Here is a 19118-nt window from a genome sequence, read left to right as displayed (position 1 = left end):
CCAGTCTGAACTTAACCAGGACCGCTGCCTATTGAAAACAAAAATCTTAACATTCTCCAGAGGATTATACAATAGGATCCAAAGCAGACACAACGTAACACTCCAAATGTGCAGGATATAGTCCTGAATTACTTGACATACCCCCCACCCCACCCCTGCAAACACACACACACACACCCAGGAAAATGTGACCCACTCTCATGGGAAAAAACAACCCAGACTTGGGGAATCATCAATGACTTTCAAAGCAGCTACTGTGACTATATCCCAAGGAGTAAAGGTAAAAATGGTAAGAGAGAATGATGTTCTGAACAGAGAAAGAGATCTAAGTGGAAATTTTGAACTAAAAATATCTGAAATAAAAAATTCACTGAAGGGGCTCAGTAGGAACATGGGGATGCCAGAGGAAAGAAGGCGGCCATGAACCTGAAATTAAATGGATACTTATGCAGTCTGAAGAACAGAAAGTTTGGGGAAGAAAATGAACATATAGCATCAGTGGCTGATGGACAGTATCCGAAGGTCTGACTTTGACATCACTGGAGTCCCAGGAGGGGAGGGGATGAGCGCAGAAAAAAAGTATCTGAAGAAGTAATGACCGAAAACTTTCTAAATTTTGTAGAAGACATAAATTCACAGATTTAAATGCTCGGTGAACGCCAAACAGGTTAAACAACAACAACAACAACAAAGTGGCTTATTTCCTGCAGTCTTCCTCTTGGTAATCTATTCAAGCTTGCCATAAATGTTCTCATTCCCAGGCCGTTAATTCATTTTTGCCTTCAGTGAACAAATACATAGTTTCATTTAATTAAAAATACCATTGATCATAAGAAGCACCGTTACTTTGGGTAACATTTAAAAAATGCTGCCAATTTCACGATGCCCTTGTAAACGGCAAGTCCTGATTTCACAGAGGTGAAAACGTAAAAAGAGATGGGCATCTTAGAGTAAATACAAAGCTTTGTGTTGGGCACTCGCTGAGCGCTAGACTGACACTCGGGGGGAACGTGAGTGTCGGTGGTACTCCGCTATTCCTCACTCTTCTTGCTTTACCAGGAAAGGACAAAGGGTGCATTCAGAAGAAGTCACTGATCTACAGTGTTAAAACTCTCGTGCAGAGCCACACCTCCCTCTGTCCCTTATTTATAGCCCTTCTCTCCCAGCAGGGGAGAGGCAGAGGCATGATCCAACCAGAGCTGTTTCCAGGCAATCATTCTCTTCAACTTCATCAGACTCTAACCTGCTTCTTGTGGACAGGGTGACAGGCTAGGTGAGCTTTTTCCGTGTGTGTGTGTGTGTGTGTGTGTGTGTGTTTAATGCTTATTTCTGAAGGAGAGAGCATGAGCAGGAAAAGCAGAGAGAGAGGGAGATAGAGAATCAGATGCAGGCTCTAGGCTGTCAGCATGGAGCCCAATGCGGGGCTCGAACACACAAACTGAGAGATCATGACCTGAGCTGAAGTTGGACGCTTAACCAACTGAGCCACCCAGGTGCCCTGCTATTTTTTCCTTTTTAATTTCAGCCTATCAGTCCCCCCCTGCTTCCCACCCCTCCCCCAAGCTCCTTACAAAATTCTACCCATGTTTGCTGATTTCCTTATGTTAATGAAAAATTATTTTTGTCCTAACCTGGGACAGTTTCACGTATCTTTACAGTCCACTACACTCTTAGGTTGTTGATAGAGTATGAAGAGAGTGCAGTAGGATTAAGTTTAAATATAAAAAAGGAGGTTCCAGGCTTTTACAAGTGCATTGACCATTATAGTGGCAGCCAGAACTACATATAGTTCTCTTCAGAGTATTTGACCCCTTTCTGCCTCTGTTGAAATGAAACATAAGCTGTATGAGCCTGGGTGTGCATTTCTAGTGAGATCCTACTCATAGCTCATTAAGCCTTTGGGGAAACACACGCACGCACGACTTCCCTCTACCGATCTGAAAGCCTACATTCTTTATTCTTTTCTTTTTCCAGACATAATTTTTTAACACCCGTGTTTCAAGTTCTTTGTGCTTACACTGCTTTTCTGCTTCACAGAGAATGACCTCCTATATCATGGTCACCAGCAGAGGGGTCAAACAGCTGGCATGCAGTTGTAGGACTGCCCTGATGAAATGCCACCTTGCACACCGCCTCCTGAACGCCAAACCACTAGTCTGTTCCTTTCACCCCACAGAGACAGGGGATTAAGAAACAAACAAAAAACATAACATTCGTTTCCTAATAAAACAGGCTTAACATGGTCAAATCAGCACTTGACAATGACCAGAGAGGGGTGCCTGGGCGGCTCAGTCGGTTGGGCGTCCGACTTTGGCTCAGGTCATGATCTCGCGGTTCGTGCGTTTGAGCCCCACGTTGGGCTCCGTGCTGAGCCTGGAGACTGCTTCGGATTCTGTGTCTCGCTCCCTCCCTCCCTCCCTCTCTCTGCCTCTCCCCTGCTTGTGCTCTTTCAAAAATAAACAAACATTAAAAAAAATTTTAAAGAAAGAAAGAAAGGAGAAGGAAGGGAGGGAGGGAGGGAGGGAGGAAGGAAGGAAACGACCAGAGAGCCATTTTACACAGGGCCTTTAGCCCCTCAGACAGCCTTGCTCCAGGGGAAAAATTCAGCTTTACAGAGTCTGAAGTCTGTAGGTCTCCTAACTGGACAAGGATCCTGTTCAGCCAACAAGGGTCAGGAAAACCTGGCTTTAACTGCCCTGCAACCGACTAGACTAAGTTAGGCAGAAGGGAGCCGTCTCTTCTCTGGAACACTACCGTGCTGTCCTGTGAGCCGAGCTGTAGCTGAACACCTACCTAAATGCTCACGCTGTAAACAAACTCTGAAGCATAAGCTACAATCCGAAACCCTTCCATTTGGACGCCCGCAGGAGCCCTCTGCATTTGCTCTCCTGGAAAGCGGTTAGTAGCTACTAAGTCCCTGGAGGGAGATCCTAGCAGATAAGCCTGGAGCCTTTGTACAGCTCAGTCTACAAACTCAAACATGGGAGTAGAACTACAAACTGATTGGTTTCTTTTGCTGTGCCTCACGCGGGCCGCTTATCAAGCCTGGTTTTGTTTTGTTTTGAAATAGAAAAATGGGACCTACACTGAGGAGTTCAATTCTCGAGCTCAGAAATCATCAGCCATTTTAGGAAGCCTTGAGAAAAAAATTTTCTTTCGATAGAGCACACTCACATAATCTGTTTGCTCTAGGGGAAGGGGGTAGCAGAGGGGTGAAGGTCAGGAGTTGAAAATATTATTTGACATGATAATTATTTTTGCAAGCTGCTGCAGCGGTGCGGGTGCGGCCGAGGCCTGGGACTTGGCACGCAGGAGCGCCCGCCTCGCGATCCGATCCCCCCCACCGAGCAGCCCACCACCTGCAGCCCGGGGCCGGGCCCGGGGAAGGGGGAGGGGGGCGCCGGCAGACCCTGGCCTCTAGCCACGCTACCTCTCTTCGGGGCACCGGATCAGACAAGGCAGATAACCAGCCAAAAAAAGAGAAAAGAAAAAAAAAGACAAGGAAAAGAAAAGACAAGGGGGAGAGGGAATGGGCAGAGAAAAAGACCTAAAATTTGGACCCAGAGGGTCTTTTCAAACACTTTAATCCTTTCGTGCTGATGGTTCCTGGAGCGTCGTGGCTGGCACTGGACCCTGTACCAGGAAAATCCGACTCCCTAAGCCAAAGCGTTAAAGAGAAGACTGCTAATCAGCTAAAGAGAAACTGGAATCTGTTCCCATCAAGTCCCTTTCTCCCCCCATCACCAGAGGGACACCATAGCGTTCTGAAATACACTCTTGACATCATTTGGCAGGCAACCCTATTCTGTTGAACATGATTCAGCCCTTAGGTTATTGTTTTTAATATCAGAAAGTGAGCTTTTAAATGCCAAACAAATTTTGCAGCAGGGGAACAAAAGATACTCCAAGTGGTCTCACTGGACCTTCTACCAACTGTGTCCACCAAATGGCTGAAAAGACCACCTTCCCGGAGCGTGTCAGAAATGAGGCGGAGACCCAGCTCTGTCCAACTATTACCTAATGCAAGACTTTGTTCTCCACGTTCACAGGGGCGGTATTTAAGGATCAGGGCTGAGCTGAGGCGGGCGAGGCTGTGGAGCGAGCACGCAGCGGTGTGAGCAGCAGAGGGACTGAGCGAGAACAGTGGGGCCGAGCCGAGAGGCAAAGCCTCGGCAGGAGCTCCCGTGGCTACGAGACGCGGCTCCTCACTCAGACTTACCTCCTGTCCATGTTGCCACTGACCATGAGGTTGGGGGGGCTGTCTCTGAGGTTGACGCAAGTGAAATCCCCGAGCGCGTTACCCAGCTTCGAGAGGCAGCGCTCTGCCTCCAGGCTGTACACCAGGATCTGGGAAGGAAGGAAGACGCGTGGGTTGGCAGCTGCATACAGGAGGCCTACGTGCAACACTTCTCACTGCAGCCTTGCCCAGGGCAGGGCCATTATTACTCCCCAGCTCCTTCTATAAGGGACATGATCTGCCGCTTAATCTCCTTACCTTTTCCAAGGAGTGACAGTGTAGGGATATGGCTATTGGAATGACAAAAGGACACGCAAAAGAAAATAAAAGAACATCCCAAGAATTTCTCAGGCCAAGGTGCAAAATCCTAGGACACAAAAGAAAATGCCAAATGGGGATATGAGGTATCCCAATTTCCTAAGCCAGAAAAAGCAGCATAGAAAACAAGGGTCACTGACTGCTGAGAAGCTGCTTTCTGATTTTCTGATGTCTGCAGATGAGCCAGCCTGTGTTCTCTTTATTTTTCCCCTCTCTCTGTGGATATCCCGGAAGGTAAAAACAACACTACAAGTATCCGGGAAGATGGACACTTAATCACTACATGACCAGTGATTCCTTTAGATTAAACTGCAAACCAAAACACAAAGCCTTGTTCCCAAACATTAAAAAAAATTTTTTTTATTGATATAATTGGTATAATCATATTGGTATAATGAACATTCCCAAACATTTCTCTCTTCGGCCACTCTCAACTTGCTAATTTTAGGAGGCTCTGTTCTATAAGGTATAGAGGCAAATAAGGTATCCTTGATCACTAGACAATGTATTCATCATATTTGAACATTTCTGTGCTATCTCTCCAGCAAAAAGAAAAAAAAAGAGGATTTATGAGGAATCTTTCTAAAGAATACTTAAGTCTTTTACTAAAAAAAAAACCTTAGTAATTCAGTGAATTAACATGAAATGCTCGCTATGCATTATTCACTGTTGTTAATACTGAAGATACACCCTTGCCCAAATTCACAGTTCAAAAGCCTCCTCGTTCACCCACACTCACACACACACACCCTCCCTGAACATGCATTCTATTCTGTTGGTCATGTGGTTAAATTTATTGAACTCAGAAGTTTTAATGTTAATATTTTGTAGATAGACTCTCCTCCCTTCTCACACACATGAAAATGAAATGTGCTATCTTTTTCTTCTCAACCTATACGATTACCAATTATCAGGATACAGATTCTTATTTCAGCACTGAGAGGTTGTGGGTCTCCACCTTGAAAACCACGATCTCTTCATCAACACACACTTCTAATAAGTGAACCTTTGGAAATGCTTCACAGTTTAAAAAAAAAAAAAAGACTAATATTAATTAACTATTGTGAGCAGCACCTGAAAGAGGCTGAATGGAAAGAGGCAATTTCAAAATTTAAACCGCCTTCCTAATCACAAAGACTACAGAGAGCAAGCTAAATTTTATTTTTATTTTCACGCAGTTGAAAGTAAGTTTGAGAAAATTCCAACAATTTTAAATGAAAACAATTTCAACAATTCTAAAATATCCAAAAGAAGTTCTTCCAAGTAATATTGATTAGAAGTAATCAAATCTATCTATAGTGAGTAACCTAAAAGTTGCATAAAATCCATTCCTGGAAGGATAAAAACAATTCAAACAGCAACCTCATGGTCTCTCATAATTTCCACACTTCTGTATCATAATAGAGCTTTCAGTGGAGTTGTTAGACTCAATTTCTTTTTGTTTTTATAATAGTTCCACTTCCATCGTAGGAAGGTAGGCCTTAAAAGTGCAAAGGTCCGTGGTAAACCTAAGAATTAAAATCTGGTATTGAGTCCATCTTTACTTTTTCTAGTTCATTTTTGACAAGTGGATAGGTCATCTCTGAGTGACACAGGGAACTCTGATCCCTCTCCGGAAAGACTGCAAATTCATCATAAAGGCATCAAAGTTCATAGCGAAGAGTCAAGTATTTTCTGAAATGTTTAATAATTCAATGAATCAGAATATCCAAAGAGTACCTTTACCATTAGGGTTAGTTAAAGACCACAGAGATTAGAAAACACATTACCCATCTCCGAGGCGGTTCTTTCCATGTTAAAAGTCCCTTAACGACCTTTACCATTTCTCCCTCCCTTGCTCGCTCCCTCCCACGCTCTCTCTCTTTTAATAAGGTTGAGCAAATGGGACTTCATTTTATCTGATTGCCACAGACTAGTGAGATTAATTATTCATGCTCACACTCCCCCTCTTGTTAAGACCATGCATTAGACTAATTTTTCTCTTTATTGCCCTAGTTGGGTGAGTCTCAACCCATGGCCACTTGACTCCCTCTCAGAGGTGTATGGATATGCTAGAAAGAAGGAAAATACTACCCAGAGCTAAAATCTTGGAGAAAATGTTCTGCATTCATGTGACCGCCAAATCAATAGATGCTGCTGGGGATTTTTCCTTTTAAGTACCAAGTGAATGTTGCAGAAGAGCCTACATAGTGATTACAGAGCAAATTTTTATTTTAAGAATTATCTACAATGACCAACAGCTATTTTGCAGAGGTAACTATAGGATGTGCGGTGTTACAGTCGCAGGACACTGGGTGGCCCTCCCTGCTCTTTGGCTTCCAGGCAGATCGAGAGGGCACCGGATGGAAGCAAACACCATAGACAAAGAACTTCAGCAGAAAGTTTTTTTCTGTGTTTTTTCCTCCTCTTCGTAAAAACCTTAAAGTATCTTCATAAATCCTAGTCTTAGAATCCAAACTTTAAATTCTGTCAGCTATTCAGATGTCTTTGAAATTCTTTTCTTAAAAAAAATTGTTTTCTGATTTCAAACGTAATAGATCTTGTAACAAATTCTAACACAACAGAATTAAATCAGGAGCGGTAACCTTCTGTAGGTCAATCTCAGAAATAACTACACTTCAGCAGTTCGGTGTATATACCGCTAGACTTTTTCTGACACAGGTCTGCCTTGCCTTTCTACATGTGCGTGTGTGCGTGTGTGCGTGTGTGCGTGTGTAAAACTGTTTTTTCCCTGAATGGGATTATTGTTTTATAACTTGTTTTTCCTACTTAAACAACAGGAGAGTCCTTTCTTCATTAGTATCTATAGGTAAATCTTGTTCTTTTTAATGCCTGCATAGAATTTCTTATGGATGTGTAATTTCGTATTGATGGCTATTTGGGCTGTTAATAAATTTTTAGACAAAATAACGTACTTCGTTACCGCAACAAATATTATCAATCATCTTCTTTGCAGTCGGTACTGGAACGAACAGGGACGGTGGGTGACACGTGGAGGCCTCAGCCTGCTGCCAGCTGCAACAAGCCGCCTCTTCACCAGCTGGTGCACGGCCACCGGCTGTCCTGCTCCTCGATATGTGGGACCCGCCTCTCTGAGGAGACCCACCTTACAGCCACGTCCTGGCATCTGGTGTTGCAACGGCAGGGGCGGCAGGGTAGAATCAGGAAGTGGGGGGCGGCCACGGGGCCAGCATCTGGGATACCCCGGTGTGACCCGGAACACTCAGTGTGCCCAGGACTGGCCTTCCAACCAAAGCGTGAAGGCAAGAGCTGACCAACGGCTACCGTCCCTGCAGTGGGCGAGGCCCTTCACCCACCTAGTAAGAAGTGAATATCGCACGGCAGAGGTTTCCTAAACGCGGGCACGCTGTTACCTTCATCATGAAACAGCACCCGGTTGCATACAGGAATCACCACGAAGAGATTACAGAGCCTCGCGGTCCCCGGCTTTTGGTCACACACTGATGAATGAAGAAAGGAACTCCGTCTGTGTTTAGATTTTAGACTTACCAAAACAGTAAGTCCTCCTCATACACTTCTGTCAAAGGCATCACTCCAACACCCACCTGAGCAGCTGGCTGGCCTCCACAGGACCGCAGCACTGCCTCTCCCAAAAAGTGAGGAGTGGTCAGAAGCCTTCCTTAGGAGACAGCGGCATTTTCAAAAGCATGGTGAATTAAAGATCACTTGTCTGCTGCGTGGGGGAGGGACAGAGAGAGAGGGAGACAGAGGATCCAAAGTGCGCTCCGGGCTGACAGAGAGCCCGACATGGGGCTTGATTCCACAAACTGTGAGATCACAACCCGAGCCGAAGTCAGATGCTTAACTGGCTGAGCCGCCCAGGCACCCCCTCTGCTGCTATTTTAAAAAAGGGAAGAGACAAGGAGAGCGGAAGGTTGGCAGATGCTAGGCTGAGAGGGTCCAAGATAAAAGGCATGGGGGTGGGTATTTGAAATCTTTGGAGATGACAGTCTACCTACTTTTCTCTATTGATTCCCTAATAACCCGCCCCCACCACTACCACACATACTTGGCTCTTCTGAGGGGAGAAAGTCATGGTAAGAAGCCAGATTCTAGGGCATAAAGCAAACAGTCCTCACATCCTCTCCTCTTCCACCCCAAGGAAGCTTATTTTGTGCTCTCTCTGTGCCTTTGGCAGAGTTCATCTCCTCTCGTCGGTAATGAGGGTATTTACTGTCTACACGCTTCAGCTGCTGTTTACGAGGTGCCGTCTCGAACGGCACGTCAGCTTCTTTCTCTCAGACCCGTGGTTCTCAAACACCGGAAACTGGTTCGGCCAGGCCGGCTGAGGCCGTGCTACCAAGCGCCATGCCACATGCCATAAAACACTGCCTCGGACTCAGACCCTAAGTTCCTTAGGGAAGAAATCCTATCATTCATTCCTGCAGCACTGATCAAGGGCCCAGCATGTGCTTGGAGATGAACTGACTGGTACATCGGCAAATCTGGTAACCACAGTCTGGTTCACGACAAATACGCAGATACACCTTTTTTTGCTTGACGCATTCCCCCATTTCTGGATGCCTAATCCCGTTATTGGCTTATACAAAGAATTACTTCATCCTACTCAAAACAGAAGGAGGTTCCACAGATCCCTCTCCAGACCATCCAGATTCTAGAGCACTCCAACTGTAGCCAGGCTAAGGTTTTCTCTGACAGCGCAGCAGACTAGAATATGGGGAAAACCCTCCTGTTTACAAACACTGAAAATGCTGCATAAGATTCAGTCTATTAAATATTCCTCAAACATTCTGTTTAACTCCTGAGAAATCAGAGAAATTCGGAGGAGCCAAAAACGAAGAGGGCGCTAAAACCAGAAAAGGAAGGGGCGCTCATGTCAGGGGCTGCTCTGAGGATATCTGCCAATGTCAGGAGCCCGGGAGCCTGGGGAGACAGGAGGCACGGTTTCTGGCCAGCACCAAGTGGAAACACCAGAACCGAGATGTCTGCCTATTGCTGGGGCCCTCGTATGGACCGGTACGCTCAGTAAAAATCAGACCAGTGGAGAAGCCTATCCATTGGCAAATAGAGCCTCTCTGGAAACTCGTGTCTGCCTCAGGTTCAGCTCAGTGTGGAAACTGTTTGCCCCGGGTCTGCCCTCACCCAGGTTCACAGTTTAAATTTATACTACCTGTAAGGCCCAAAGCACCTGGGTGGCTCAGTCAGTCAAGCGTCCAACTCTTTGATTTCAACTCAGGTCATGATCTCTCATTGGCAGGATAGAGCCCCCCCCCCCCCCCCCCCATAGGGCTCTGTGCTGACAGTCTGGAGCCTGCTTGGGATTCTCTCTCCCTTTCTCAAAAATAAATAAATAGACATTTAAACTACTTGCAAGGCCCCAAAGCCCCCTGGCCTGGTAATTGAAGTATTTTCAGGTTGGTAACATGTCTCCTGGTAGCTGGCAGGGTCTTCTCAGGAGGAAGATCCTCTCAACCCAGGCCCCTTAGGAAACCTACAAATTGCTTTCCTTTTCTCCACCATTGTGGTGTGGGCAGTTGACGGTCGTCTCCGTGTCTTCTCACAAGACTTTCCGGGTCAAGCAATTCAGGGCCAAGGAACAAAAGCAGAATCATCCTATTCCCCAGTGGATTCAGATGAAAACCGGTAATAAAATCAGGTACAATTCCAAGAGGAGACACTGGAGAAGAACCAAGCTGCGTCTATAAGCGATCGCACACGAGATGGCACACACATTAATGCTGCATGAGGCCCCATGTCCCTCCCCTATCACTCTGTAGACATCCCTACTACCTGAACAATAGACCTGTTTTACCGGGGAAATGATTTTTGTCTGTTACTATGGCTCTGCACCAGTAGGTTGGCTCAGTAAGAAATATGTGAGACCTTTTGATTGGAAAAAAACAAAGAACAAAAGGAAACCTACAAATCAAGATCAGCCAAATACAGCTCATAAAAAAAAAATCCCAAGGCGGGGTTGGGCAGGGGGGAGAAAGAGAGGGAAAGAAACCACAAGAGACTCTTAAGGACAGAGAACAAACTGAGGGTTGATGGAGGAGGTGGGTGGGGGATGGGCTAGATGGGCATTAAGGAGGCACTTGTGATGGGCACTGGGTGTTGTATCTAAGTGATGGATCACTGAATTATCCTGAAACCAATATTAGTATGTTAACTAAAATTTAAATTAAAAGTAAAAATAAATAAATAGATAGATATTTATGAGGCTCAAAAAAAAATCCCAACTACAGAAAGGAACAACTCATCAAAAATGAGAGGTAGAAAACAAACTGATTAGACTTCCAAGGATATCAGATGTTTATTAGATAAAACAAAAAAACGTATGCTGAAAATGTTTATAGAAATAAAATGGTGAGGAGTCAAAAGCATCAAAGAAGCCTCTGCAAAAACAAAACAAACAGAATTTCTAGAAATTACAAAGGCAACGGACGAGCTAGAGAATTCAAGTCCAATGAATTCCATGAACTGGAGACAGATTTGAAGACGTCACCTAGAACGCAACACAGAGAGGCAGAGATGGAAAATGTGAGTGAGCAGCGCACAGCCCCGAGGAGAGGACAAGCTGGTCCAACACACATCTGCCCTGAGTTCCAGAGAGGAAGAACAGACAGGATGAGGGAGAGGAAAATTTCCACAATGGCTGAGAATGTTCTACAACTGGAAGGAGGAAGCACAAGAGATCCGATGGGAAAAATAAAAGTGCAGGCACACCTAGAGACATCAGAGAGAAACCACAGGAAAGTAAGACTGGGAGGAGGAAGAGGCCTGAGCACAATGACCGTGAGACTGACAGCCAAGCTCTCAGTGGACCCAATGGAGTCCAAACCAATCGTCTCTCCAAAGGGCTGAGTGTAGAGGACTGTCAACCCACAGTTATAAAGGACCAGCAAAACTACCTTAGACTGAGGCCAAAAAAAAGAGGTTCTTGGGGAAAAATACAGAGAACTCCTGCGCCTAGGAGACCCTCACTAAAGGAACTTCTGAAGAGTATATTTTTGGAAGGTGGAAAATCATTCCAGAAAAAAGGTCTGAGGTGCTGGAAGGAACGCTGAGCAAAGATTCAGGTAAATGTGCTTAAAAGTACGCAAATACCGATTATCCACAATAACACTGCCGATCTGGGTTAAATAAGTAGTTCAAACTGCACGTGGTCCTTATTCCAAACAGACAAGTGCCACGGGTCAGGGCACTGCACCACGGCCACAAAGATGCCGGCTGCCCAGGGGACCCTCTGGCACTATGGTGTGGAGTGGACAGGTACTTCCTGGAGACCTGTGCTGTGTTTGGCACCATGGGAGGGACTGAACACGGATCTGATGAAAGAATGAGTGAGTGCTACACATCTCGGCCTGTGTCTATCGATCCCGGGCCCACGGCACACCGGCCTACAGTAGAGATCCGCTCCGTGCATACAAATGAACACATTAAGTCCATTGGCTTTTCCACTCATGGCAACGTATTTAGCTGTTTCATAAGTGGGAGGTACAGTTCGTTCAGTACGGCTCTTGAGGTACAAAACTAGTAATGCCCATTTAAAACAATACAAAAGGTACAAGAGAAAAAGACTTCTCAGTCTTTGGGGTAGAATTTACTCATGTAAATGACCCAAGCTGCTGTCCTGACCCAACATAAATATGGCCTGCAAAAACGTGGTTAAAATTTCACTACAAAACAATGCAGGGCCAGCATATTCATACTCACATGCAAAGCTAAGTCAACAGCCTCTATAAATTCACAGATGAGCTAAGATTAAAAAAAAAAAAAAACGAGGAGGAAGACAGACAATTGGGGAGGGAGGAGGGACCTAGTGAGAAAAGAGTAAATCATACACAAAACAGCCAATAAAAAAATAAAAAAGCAGTTAATATACATGAATAATGGATGTCTGATTTAAAAGCAGTTTACTCCGATATGATGTAATTTTTGACAATCAGCCAGAGAGACTATTTTGTAAGTCCTTGCCAGAGAGAAGTCAGAGCGTGAGGCTTGGTAACACAGCGGATCTGTGAACATGTGCAAAATGACTTTCACCACCAGCCCAAAGGTGACTGTCTGTTGGCAAACAGAAAGTTGCCTCTCAGGTGCACTTAGCAGCAGCAACCAGCAAGACGTGAAGCTTGAAGAAACGGACCCCCGACACGAGCGCAGGCCCCCGAAACGTGGCACCCCCTCCACGGTCTCCATGACATGCTCCTGGCACGGGCCACGCTCACATGCAGCACAAAGGGAGCAGCAGCCTGGGCTGCTTTCATGTTGAAGTTTTAATTGGAGTGACAAGCCCACAAGGCCAAGATATTTCAGAGATGGGACCGTGTTGCTGAGAGTCGCCAGGCGCTGGGTGGGCAAGGCCCGTGTGCGCTCCCCACCAGCACGTGCCAATGCACCTGCAACCCCCGCTGTTCCAGGACTGGACCCTGCCTGGGAAGGCACTGCCAATCACCGTGGTCTGTGCCAAACGCAGGGGCTCTGTGGCGCGGGCAGATGTCTACAAAGGACCAGAGCGAGGCCGAACCAACACCTATTATGACCTAAACCCGAAAGCAACCCAGAGAGCAAGAGTAAGCTCGGGTGAAAACGCAGACAGATGTAACCCACATCTCTCTCTCTCAGCCCTGCGTTCACAGATGCTGGAAATGAGAAAGGCAGGTCTACTTTGTGGAGTGAGCAGGATACAGCTCCCTGCTTTGCTTCAGGGCTCTCTCTAGACAATCTCTGTCCTAGTGCTAGAATAAAGAACAGAGAGGTGGCCACAAAGAACCGGATAAGGGGCACATAAAATCAACAGGAAATGTTCCTTGTCAGAGCATTCAGCCCAGTGAAGAGATTACACTGGTTATACAAACGTCTAACCGAAAGCTGAAAATCCTCCCGTCCTCCTGTTATGTCCCAACACGCCTCATGGTAACAAAGAGCACAGCCAGTTTCAAAGCCCTTCACAAATATTAGCCACATGTAACTGATCATAGCCCCCACGAGAAAGAAAGTTATTACATCTCTCTCACATAGGGAAGAAAAGGGAGGCTGCAGACTCTGAAATGAATTCTTCAAAATGATAGGCAACTGAGACGTTATTTTTTCAATAGGAAGATTACAAGTGAGACGATCATCACGTGAAGGTATCTGTAAGCCTACGGACTCCACATCGCTCCTGAAGTTCAGGCTATCACACTGGCTCGGTTCTCAATTTTCCTTTGACGAGCCTGGAGACTTCTCGTTTGGCCCCAGGCTAGACTTGACAAAGGCTTTGAAGGGGGCAGACAGGAAGAGTGGGGCTAAAATCAGATCACAGGACCAGGACGGCCGACGGAGGAGGCCAGCAATCGCAGTGAACAATCGGCCTTTGGCGTAGGGCAGACAGTCCACCCCGCCAGTGCGGTTCACGACTGCACCCACACGCATGAGCTTAGACGTGTTCTGTACATAAGGAATGCTATACATAGCAGCTGTCGATAATAATTCTGATATTCCTTTCATATAAGTCCTTTCAGAATATTCCACGTGATTCTCACAGCCACCAAGAGGAAAACAGACAAATACTACTGCTACGTTTCATACGTGAAGAAACTAAGGCCTAGAAATGCTTGAATAGCTTGCCCCAATTACACAGGTGACGACAGTAGCCAAGGACACGGCAGGCAGAGCCCATCCTGTCCCATCCCTACATCAGTGTCTGCCACCATATCACAATGCCTTTCTGGATTCCAAGAAAAATGGTGAACAATGGCTGACGCTCACAGCGTTCTCTCAGGTGCAAAAGCCCACCGTGACGCAGTCTCTCACCCGATCCCCACAATCCCATATGGTGGGTATTATGCCTTTACACCCTGTACACACGCGGAAGCGGAGGTGTGGAGGGGTCAAAGCATCTACACAGTGACGAGGTTTGGGGACCAGGATTCAAACCTGGGTGGCGGGCCTCCAAGCCGATGCTCTTTAAACCTCTGCCCCAGGATGCACAAGAGTACGGCCCCCGGACGAGTGGCATCATAGCCCTCGCTAGACATGCAGATTCTCGTATTCTCCCACCCCAGACCCCCCGACTCAGAAGCCTTGGGGCAGGGTGCAGAGGTCCATATATTTCTGTGTCCCCTGGCACCTGAGAACCCCTGCACTAACCTATACTGCCTCCCAAGCCAAAAATGAGTCTCCACCAGGACGGAAGTGTTACTCAACTATAAATGCTCACTTCCTACCTCCCAGCTGATGCCAATCTGGTTAAGAATCGTGCTGGGCAGCGACAGTACCAAAACGTGAGATTTACACCCACGTGCCACACAAGTCAGAGAAGAAGGGTATGCACTGAGAGTCAGACATCAGTAAGGCTCCTTCTGGCAAGTGGGACTCTGGACGGACCTTCCCTGAAAGGACGTGGGGAGACCGGAGGGGAAGAGGGAACGCTACCGCTAGTCAGTAACATGGCGTATTCTGGATCGAGTTGGCCTGGCTGGAGCAAGGGGCTCGTTCTGGAGGTGTGGGATGCAGGACGGAAACCCGACCCCCCCAGGTCTTGAGGGCCAGGCTGAAGGCCAGCACCAGGGCCTTACCCACAGTCCTCAGCACGCAGCCCTCACTCTGGTAAAACCAGACAGGGACCATGAGGAGGTAGGCTGACAGGTGGTATAAGAGGCAGTGGTGGGGAGAGGGCAGAGACAAGGGAGGGGGGCCTGGGGAGCAATTACTTTCATGTCATTTTTGTGAACATGAGACAAGAGTTCACACCCCAAGGAAACACTGCAGGGCAATGGGGCCACCTAGGGGAGTAGATGGAGCCTCAGCCAGAGGTCCTAACCTAGAAAGGATCTGGATATTGAATTTGGTCCAGATCCAGCCAGTCGGTCCCTTATCAATGGACGTTTCTGGAGCAGGAGAGCTGAGCAGAGGCTGGGGCCCACGCCCCAGCAGACCTGCTTTCTGCCTGCTGAACAGTTCAGAAGATTTCTGGCCTCGGGTTTTTTTTCTTTTTCTTTTTTCTTTCTTCCTTCCTTCCTTCCTTCCTTTGAAACAAATAGTTAACATCTTATAATTCTGTAGGTTGGAAACCTACTGTGGGTCTCACTGGCTAACATCCAGGTGTCAGCTAGCTATGTTCCGTGCTGAAGCCTAGGGAAGAATCCATTTCCTTGCCTTTTCCAGCTTCTAGAAGCTGCCCACATTCCCTGGCTCCTAGATCCCTTCCCTCCGTCTCAACCGGGGGTCGGGACCTTCTCATGTGACATCACTCTGACCTCCTCTCCTGCCTCCCTCTTCCACTTTTAAGGACCCTTGCGATTACACTCGGTTCCACCAGATAATCCAGAACAATCTCCCTATTTTAAGGTCAAGAGATTGGCAACCTTACTTCCATCTACAGCCTTCATTCCCCTCTGTCATGTAACCTAACCTATTCACAGGTTCCAATAACTGTGGACGTTTGGTGAGGGGGGCACTCTTTTGGATTCCTGGCCTCATTTGAACACACTGTAAACCTCATAACTCATCTCAAATTCCTTAATGTGGAATACGATCAAACTTGGACTAAGCTAGAGTTTTCCTTTACCCTGCAAATTAGTAACACACAGAGAGAATGCTTAGAAGAATAACTTTGTGTCCATTAGGACTCATCTGCAACTCAATAATTTATCATTATTAACCCACTCTAACATGACGCCTTGTAGGAGACTGAAGAGCTGAGTGAATGAATAAATCATATTCCATCTATGGAATGAATAAAAAGCAAAGTTCTCTAACTTGTAATATTTTGTTAGGCTAGTCCAAGCTGCTATGCGTACTCGAAAACAGTAAAATGTCGTAAGTGTTTTGAAATTCCACTCACACAGGTCATCTGTGTGCCTTCTTTTTCCTACTCTTTGCCAAGCTACCCATCAGTTTCAAGCGTGTGTGTGTGTGTGTGTCAAAAGCATGAAGCCTATTCTACGGTGTTACTGCTTTTACTTCTAGGGCAAAGACAAACATTTCCAATAGCCACCCCTTGATCTTTATTAACTTAAAAAACAAGCTAATTTTTAACCTTAACAAAACCTAGTTGTTGCTTGGGCTATATTTACTTTAAGCCTGGTGTGTCACAAAGTAACCAAAGCCATAACTATTTGTGAGGTGAAACAAACACAAAGGTCAACTCCAAGTTCACGCTCTTCCATGGGTGCGGAATGGTAAACCAGGACGGAAATCCCATGTAAATGATCAGGAAAGCCATTAGAAAAATCAGGCCCTGTTAATAGATCTGTAGATCTTCTTTGGATAGGTGAAGGGGATTAAGAGGTACAAACTTCCAGTTGTAAGTTATGGGAGAAACACAGCACAGGAAATGTAGTAATACTGTAAAAACACTGTATGCGGACAGACAGAATAACCGAATGTACAGACCTGTTAAATCACTATGTGGAACACCCGAAACTAATACGACACTGCATGTCGGCTATATCTCAGTTAAAAAAGAGAGAGAGAAAATTAGGCCCTAAATAAAACTCTAAGCTAATTCAAGGGGCAAAAGAGAAGAAAGGCAACGATGATTATATACATCTTGTAATCTTGCTTAGAACTTCAAGAATGCTGGTCAATGTTTTTAAAACTTCCAAAATGATACAAATGTCACTGGTGTACAAACATCAAGCAAATGTGAGCAAAGACAAAGATGTGCGAGACACGGCGCCAGCCCTCCAGCCCTCTCCGATAAGGCTTTTGACACAAAGGGACTCGGCATTCACATTAACTTACTCCGGTAGTTCTGCAAGAAGCTAAGTGGGTCCATCCCTTATCTATTCTAAATGTATTCTTCCAGAACAATTTTCGGGACAATGAATCTTGGGAAGCACCACAGACTGCTATTACTACAAGTACGGCCCTAGCCCAGCCCCGCACCGGCCCCGCACCAGCCCCGCACCAGCCCCTGGGCCCCTGTGTTCCGGCCGGCCCGCGTCACCCCAATGCTGCTCTCCCCCCTCCCAAACTCCCTCCTCCAGGCCTGATGTCTCTGTCTGGACTTGCACCCGGCCCAGGCTCTCCTGAAGAACTCCCACTTGACCTAAAGCTGGGGGGAGGGGGGGAGGCCAAGGAGGAAACTGACAAGTGCTGAGCACCAGCCATGTGCAAAGCCCACCACCTGCCTTTGCCAGGTCTTTTCCCTTTCTAAACGGGGAGCCTGAGGCGTGCAAGTGACCCACCTAAGGTGTAACTGACTCCAGAACCCTTGCTGAGTCCCCAGTGGTTACAGAGCTTCTTGAATGGAGCTGAAAACACTTTCCCCTGTACTTCCTTTCTCCGACTTTGTCACTCCCTCTCAGCAGTGATTCAGGACCGCTAGAGACCCTCAAGCCCTCTTAGCTTCCGTGAGCAGCAGTACTCCCAAGAAATGCAGAATCACCTGCCATGGCTGCACAGGATATCAGAGGCAGTCTCGAAGGTCTCTAAAGTCAGAGGTTCTGTGCTCTGTCCTGAGAAACCCCAGGGCTAGGGAGGTGCTCCAAGGCTTTCACGACATGTATTATTATTAACAATATAGAACAATTATATCACCTCCTGACACCATTTTAATACTAAAACGTGTCCAAAATGCATTTGGGTGCTTTTTGGTTTTTCTTTTTCTTTTTTTTTTCTTTTCTTTTTTTGCATTTGAAGGTCCAATCATCCTCTATTTATCTGTAGAACTTTTCATTACCCTGAAATTCAACAACATCAGGAAGAGGGCCCCCACAGGGCCTCGGGTCCATTTTGATGAGGTGAAAACCACCTTTAGGTTGCTAAGTTGTTGGTAAGGCCCGCAAGGCTGTAACCCCCCATGTAGATGTCATGTGTGATTCATCTGTTTCCAGTGCTGGTCAGAAATTCAGCTTTAAGGTATGTGTGCGATAAGCAGTCATTAACAACGGCCGCAACCGCAACAGCAAAAATGATGGTCAGCCTCACTCGGGAACCCAGAAAACTGGTCTTCAAGAGCTATTTTCTTAAATTTCTCCAAGAACAAAACATACAGATATAGTTAAAGCTTTCAAGGTGAGAGTGAAAAGAAAATTGGCCATTTACTTTGTGAACTTTAAATTTTAAATCAGTCATTGGGGCGCCTGGGTGGCGCAGTCGGTTAAGCGTCCGACTTCGGCCAGGTCACGATCTCACGGTCCGTGAGTTCGAGCCCCGCGTCAGGCTCTGGGCTGATGGCTCAGAGCCTGGAGCCTGTTTCCGATTCTGTGTCTCCCTCTCTCTCTGTCCCTCCCCCGTTCATGCTCTGTCTCTCTCTGTCCCAAAAATAAACGTTGAAAAAAAAAAAAAAAAAAAATAAATAAATCAGTCATCCTGCTTGTGAAATACCAAGCTTTTATTCTCTGCAATAGAACCTTGAGCAAAAAATGGACGTCCTATTCTGGTGTAGGTATGGGAGAGCAGCGCCCGAATCCACAGGCGCTGTGTTTCTGATTCCGAAGGCTCTCTCAGACAGATATTTCAACTTGTGATGAGTACAAGCAACCAATCCAGAGTCTTTTCACGTCCACGTACAGGGAATGATTATCATAGGAGACGTTAGCAATTATTTTCCAGCGTGATGTAAGCTGAGGCAGCAGGGCCAAGCAAGCGT

General features: G+C 46.3%; 2 protein-coding genes across 2 annotated transcripts in view; one reads left to right on the top strand and one right to left on the bottom strand.

Annotated features, from left to right (window-relative positions):
* FBXW8 (F-box and WD repeat domain containing 8) overlaps nt 1-19118 on the bottom strand; it is a 118478-nt gene that overhangs the window by 13453 nt on the left and 85907 nt on the right. Inside the window, exon 8 of the mRNA XM_042909566.1 lies at nt 4220-4347. Coding sequence (XP_042765500.1) covers nt 4220-4347 — 128 coding nt within the window. The remainder of the gene's footprint in view (nt 1-4219; nt 4348-19118) is intronic.
* LOC122203406 (60S ribosomal protein L39-like) lies at nt 6785-10242 on the top strand. Its single transcript, XM_042910193.1, has 2 exons — nt 6785-6808; nt 10024-10242. The coding sequence occupies exons 1-2, from the start codon at nt 6785-6787 to the stop codon at nt 10240-10242; spliced, it is 243 nt and encodes an 80-aa protein (XP_042766127.1).

Source organism: Panthera leo, chromosome D3, assembly GCF_018350215.1.
Source record: "Panthera leo isolate Ple1 chromosome D3, P.leo_Ple1_pat1.1, whole genome shotgun sequence".
Lineage (NCBI taxonomy): Eukaryota > Metazoa > Chordata > Mammalia > Carnivora > Felidae > Panthera > Panthera leo.
Note: the sequence above shows the minus strand (reverse complement) of the source record. Positions and strands in the feature narration are given on the sequence as shown.

Excerpts from the sequence above, each read along its gene's own strand:
- LOC122203406 (XM_042910193.1), top strand. The coding sequence starts at position 6,785 with ATGACCAACAGCTATTTTGCAGAG. Across the intron at positions 6,809-10,023 it reads CCAACAGCTATTTTGCAGAG|GAAACCTACAAATTGCTTTC; the intron begins GTAACTATAGGA and ends CAGGCCCCTTAG.